Source organism: Python bivittatus, unplaced genomic scaffold (genome assembly GCF_059951505.1).
Source record: "Python bivittatus isolate LINGU-HERP-01145 unplaced genomic scaffold, Pbiv_v1 ctg000480_np1212, whole genome shotgun sequence".
NCBI lineage: Eukaryota > Metazoa > Chordata > Lepidosauria > Squamata > Pythonidae > Python > Python bivittatus.
Genome location: NW_028277075.1, coordinates 72,485,108 through 72,491,101, shown reverse-complemented (window position 1 = coordinate 72,491,101; position 5,994 = coordinate 72,485,108). Strand labels below are relative to the sequence as shown.

The following is a 5,994-nucleotide window of genomic DNA, read 5'->3' as shown; positions in this document are numbered from 1 at the left end:
CAAAGGCATCAATTCTTCGGCGCTCAGCCTTCTTTATGGTCCAGCTCTCACAGCCATACATTACTACTGGAAAAACCATAGCTTTGACTATGCGGATCTTTGTCGGCAAGGTGACGTCTCTGCTTTTTAATATGCTATCTAGGCTTGCCATAGCTTTCCTCCCAAGGAGCAAGCGTCTTTTAATTTCATGGCTGCAGTCTCCGTCTGCGGTGATCTTGGAGCCCAGATAAATGAAGTCTGTTACTGCTTCCATTTCTACCCCTTCTATTTGCCAGGAATTGATGGGTCCAGATGCCATGATCTTAGTTTTTTTAATGTTGAGTTTCAAGCCAGCTTTTGCACTCTCCTCTTTCACCCTCATCAAGAGGCTCTTTAGTTCTTCTTCACTTTCTGCCATTAGGGTGGTATCGTCTGCATATCTGAGGTTGTTGATGATTCTCCCTGCAATCTTAATTCCAGCTTGTGATTCTTCCAGCCTGGCATTTCTCATGATGTACTCTGCCTATAGGTTAAATAAGCAGGGTGACAGTATACAGCCTTGTCGTACACCTTTCCCTATTTTGAACCAATCGGTTGTTCCATGACCGGTTCTAACTGTTGCTTCTTGGCCCGCATACGGATTTCTCAGGAGACAAGTAAGGTGGTCTGGTACTCCCATCTCTAAGAATTTGCCACAGTTTGTTGTGATCCACACAATCAAAGGCTTTTGCATAGTCAATGAAGCAGAAGTAGATATTTTTCTGGAACTCTCGTGCTTTCTCCATGATCCAGCGAATGTTGGCAATTTGATCTCTAGTTCCTCTGCCTCTTCGAAACCCAGCTTGTACATCCGGTAGTTCTCGGTTCATGTATTGCTGAAGCCTAGCTTGTAGGATTTTGAGCATAACCTTGCTAGCATGTGAAATGAGTGCAATTGTGCGATAGTTTGAGCATTCTTTGGCATTGCCCTTCTTTGGAATTGGAACATAAACTGACCTTTTCCAATCCCATGGCCACTGTTGCGTTTTCCAAACATCCTGGCATATTGAGTGCAGCACTTTAACACCATCATCTTTTAGTATTTTAAATAACTCAGCTGGAATACTGTCATCTCCACTAGCTTTGTTGTTAGCAATGCTTCCTAAGGCCCACTTGACTTCACTCTCTAGGATGTCTGGCTCAAGGTCAGTGATCACACCAGCGTGGACATCAGGGACATTAAGATCTTTCTTGTAGAGTTCTTCTGTGTATTCTTGCCACCTTTTCTTAATCTCTTCTGCTTCTGTTAGGTGCCTGCCTTTTTTGTCCTTTATCATGCCCATCTTTGCACTAAATGTTCCTTTCATATCTCCAATTTTCTTGTAGAGATCTCTAGTCTTCCCCATTCTATCGTTTTCCTCAATTTCTTTGCATTGTTCATTTAAGAAAGCCTTCTTATCTCTCCTTGCTATTCTCTGGAAATCTGCATTCAGTTGCTTATATCTTTCCCTTTCACCCTTGCTTTTCGCACTCCTTCTTTCCACAGCTATTTGTAAAGCCTCATCAGACAGCCATTTTGCTTTCTTGCATCTCTTTTTCTTTGGGATGGTTTTAGTTGCTGCCTCCTGTACAATGTTACGGACCTCCATCCATAGTTCTTCAGGCACTCTGTCTACCAAATCTAATCCTCTAAATCTATTCATCACCTTCACTGTGTACTCACAAGGAATATGATCTAAGTCAAACCTGAGTGGTCTAGTGGTTTTCCCTACATTCTTCGATTTAAGCCTACATTTTGCAGCAGGAAGCTCATGATCTGAGCCACAGTCAGCTCCTGGTCTTGTTTTTGCTGTCTGTATAGAGCTTCTCCATCTTTGGCTGCAAAGTATATAATCAATCTGGTTTCGGTATTGACCATCTGGTGATGTCCATGTGTAGAGTCGTCTCTTGTGTTGTTGGAAAAGAGTGTTTGCTATGACTAGCTTGTTCTCTTGACAGAACTCTATTAGCCTTTGCCCTGCTTCATTTTGTACTCCAAGGCCAAACTTGCCTGTTATTCCGATTACTCCTTGACTTCCTACTTTAGCATTCCAATCCCTATGATGAAAAGGACATATTTTTTTGGTGCTAGTTCTAGAAGATGTTGTAGGTCTTCATAGAAGTGGTCAACTTCAGCTTCTTCAGCATCAGTGGTTGGGGCATAGACTTGGATGACTGTGATGTTGAATGGTTTGCCTTGGATACGCACTGAGATCATTCTGTCGATTTTGAGGTTGTACCCCATTACTGCCTTTCCCACTCTCTTATTGACTATGAGTGCAACTCCATTTCTTCTAAGGGTTTCTTGCCCACAGTAGTAGATATAATGGTCACCCGAATTAAATTCACCAATTCCCGTCCACTTCAGTTTGCTGATTCCCAAGATGTCGACGTTCAATCTTGTCATCTCATGTTTGACCACATCCAGCTTGCCTTGGTTAATAGTTCTTACATTCCAGGTACCTATACAATATTGTTCTTTACAGCATCGGGCCTTCTTTTCACTTCCAGATACATCCACAGCTGAACGTCCTTTCGGCTTTGGCCCAGCCGCTTCACTCTTTCTGGAGTTACTTGGAATTGCCCTCTGCTCTTCCCCAGTAGCATATTGGACACCTTCTGACCTGAGGGACTCATCTTCCGGTGTCATATCTTTTAGCCTTTTAACATTGTCCATGGGGTTTTCTTGGCAAGGATACGGGAGTGGGTTGCCATTTCCTTCTCCAGTGGACCACATTTTGTCAGAACTCTCTGTCATGACCTGTCCGTCTTGGGTGGCCCTGCACGGTATAGCTCATGGCTTCACCGAGTTACGCAAGCCCCTTCGCCACGACAAGGCAGTGATCCATGAAGGGGTATAAACTTAGTGTCCTTTGAAAAAAAGCTCTGTTTGCAGCTTGAGCAATTACGGAGAATTTCCCTATCTCCTGTTTTCCCCCACAAACCTGGCACTGCTGTCTGGCGGACTTCCCATGAGGAAAAGGAACAATTGTAAGGAGAAACAGCCTGGGTTCACCATCTCTCTTTTTTATCCAGAGAGGATCATAGGTGCCGATATGTTAACGGGCTCCTTATTGAAGTCTGCAGACATTGGCTCCGCTTTACACAGAATTGTCTTCAATCTGCCATCTTCCCCAGGAAGTCTATGATAATGATAATTTCGATGCCAAATTTCTCCAGATAATATTATGGGCTTGCCCCCCCCCCCAATTTCCTATTTCCAATGCAAAAGATGTTTCTTGTCGCCTTGGCTATTTAATTTGCGTTTTTTCCTACCCCTTCTTCAGCTGTTAATGCATTTTTGAGATGGAATGACAAAATTATAAGAATGAACCCTATCAGTCTCTGTGAGTTGCAGAGTTCTACTGCAAGTTCATCAAAAATATATTCATTATTTCCCAGCAGGACTTTCTTTAGCTGGGTGAACAATAGTATCTAGTCAATTGCCTAAATAAAAAAGGAAAATCCTAGTAACTAAAAGGAAAAACATTCAGTCAAATATGTTTTTATTGCTTCATTTCTTTTAGTGGTGTGCAGTTTAAAATAATTGCTTTCAAACTGGTATCCCTCCATATGCGTTGGACTCGTAACCCATGAATCCTAACCAACATTCCCCTACATTGGACAAGGCTAATTGAACAGGTTGTGTCCTTTAAAACAGAAAGAACTTGGAGTCAGATATTTTTAAGCTTGTAAAGATTATAGTCACGGCTAATATATACACTCGCCGCCTTGTCATTTCTAGAGTCAATAGTTATAAAGGGTTTTGATCCAGTGATTTGTACAATCAATCATTTTGATACAGGACTCACAGGAACCCTCTTTTGCGGGACTTCTGCCCAGCTGCCATTGTTTATGGCTGAAAATCCTGGGAAGCGGCTAAGGGGTGAACCTGCTGGAAGGGCAAAGCATCTTTGATTAAACTGAAAGAATGGCCTATGGCAGAGGTTGGGACTCGTTTTGGTGAACTATATTTTATTTGTATAAAATGTGCTTTTTATTGAGATAACATTCAGAAGAATACATGATCTCACATACATGCAGTTTTAAAAAAAGAGTATACAATGTATTCTTTTTTCCATTGAAGTCCTCATTCTTCACAACTGGCAGAATTTATTATTAAGTTGTCTATTAAATTTGTCTAGGGCTACTTCCTTTAAAAATCCATGTATCCCCCACTGATTTTACCATATCATTTAGATATGCCACCTGCATGACATTCCCCCAGATGGACACGTTTGCAAATTATAATAAAACAATGTTTTTCCCTTTCCAAATCCATAGATTGCCCACTGATTTTGTCAGAGTGTATTTCACCTCCTTGTTCCTCAGGCTGTAGATCAGAGGGTTGAGCATGGGGATGACAACCGTGTAGAACAATGAGGCCCATTTGTCTTGGTCCATGGAATAGGTGGAACTTGGTCGGAAGTAGATATAGAGAATTGTTCCATGGAATATCCCGACAGCCATCAGGTGAGAAGCACAGGTGGAAAATGCCTTGTGCCTGCCCTCAGAGGAGCGCATACTCAGGATGGTAGCCAAAATATAGACATAGGATACAAGAATCATACCAATGCTGCTTGCTTCAAGGAAACCACCAATGGTAAATAGCAGAATCTCATTAGCATATGTCTTGGAACAGGAGAGTATGAGAAGTGGAGGTTCATCACAGAAGAAGTGATTGATAATATTAGAGCTGCAGAAAGACAGTCGGAATGTACAGGAAGTGTGTATTGTTGAATCCAGCAGGCCTGTAAAGTACGCAGTAGTGATCAGTTGCTGGCAGAATTTTTTCGACATTACAGTTGAATAGAGAAGTGGATTGCAGATGGCCACATATCTATCATAGGCCATCACAGCCAACAGAAGGCACTCTGCATCCCCAAGCATAGCAAATAGAAAGAGCTGGGTAGCACAGGCAGTGTAAGAAATCCTTTTAGTTGCACTTAATAAGTCAGACAGCATTTTAGGAGCAATGGCTGAGGAACAGCAGAGATCCACAAAGGAGAGGTTGCCCAGGAAGTAATACATGGGTTTCTGGAGTTGGGGTTGTGTGCAAATCAGCAGAATCATCCCGAGATTCCCGAACACAGTGATGGCATAAATCGAGAGGAAGACCATAAAAAGAACAAGCTGCATTTTGGGATTGTCTGTGAATCCCTGAAGAATGAATTCAGTAATGATGGATTCATTTTGTTGGTCCATGATCTTTATCACTGGATGGTGGTTTCAGGATATTAGCTGATCCTGAAATGTCTTCCTGATCCCTTCTGAGGGAAAAGAAAATTATATTACTTAGAACTTCATCCATGTTCCTATCTAGATGCAACAGCAATCTGGATTTTATTCAGGTGGGTTGGGACCGCATTAATAACTTAATTCAGCATACACTACATTTTGTAGGTGAAATTCATTTATTATGCAGAAATGTAGTCTGTGAGATTATATAAAATTCTAAGAACTTGTTTCATTCGTTTTTCCAATGTCAGTGAAGGATACAGGTCAATATATTCCTATGTCTGTTGCTGTAAAAGTATATGTTGGACTTTAATGTATTTATGGCTGCTGGCATTTGTAATCCTCCCTCCCACACACATTCCAAAACCTTGCAGCATGTCTTAGAAAGGGGGGTTTGAAAGCTCCAGATCTTCTGGTTCAGGTCCCATTTATTTATTTATTTATTTATTTATTTATTTATTTATCCAATTTATATGGCTGCCCATCTCACAAAAGTGACACTGGGTGGCATACAACAAGCGAAGAAAACAATAAATCTATAAAACAAACACTGCCTATAAAATTATATAATAATTATTAAAAAAGCATTAAAACTATAAAAACAGAACTGAAAGAGAAAAAAAAAGAATCCCAGTTCTCCCTTCAGCAGATGGTAAGTTAGCCGATAGTAGAGTACATGAAATTCCCACCCCATTCATTTTCCAATTTTGTTTTTTGGGGGTTTAGATTTTAGATCAAAACAGATAGTAAAATGGATAC

The 5,994-nt window shown here is 41.1% G+C and overlaps 1 protein-coding gene across 1 annotated transcript; it reads right to left on the bottom strand.

Moving 5' to 3' along the window:
- Positions 1-4,242: 4,242 nt before the first annotated feature.
- LOC103063164 (olfactory receptor 5AR1-like) lies at positions 4,243-5,208 on the bottom strand. The gene has a single exon (XM_088145116.1). The coding sequence runs from the start codon at positions 5,200-5,202 to the stop codon at positions 4,243-4,245; it is 960 nt and encodes a 319-aa protein (XP_088001242.1). The 5' UTR covers positions 5,203-5,208.
- Between the last annotated feature and the right edge of the window lie 786 nt (positions 5,209-5,994).

Bases quoted from the DNA above. Each gene is read 5' to 3' on its own strand.
- LOC103063164 (XM_088145116.1), bottom strand. From the start codon at position 5,202: ATGGACCAACAAAATGAATCCATCATTACTGAATTCATTCTTCAGGGA.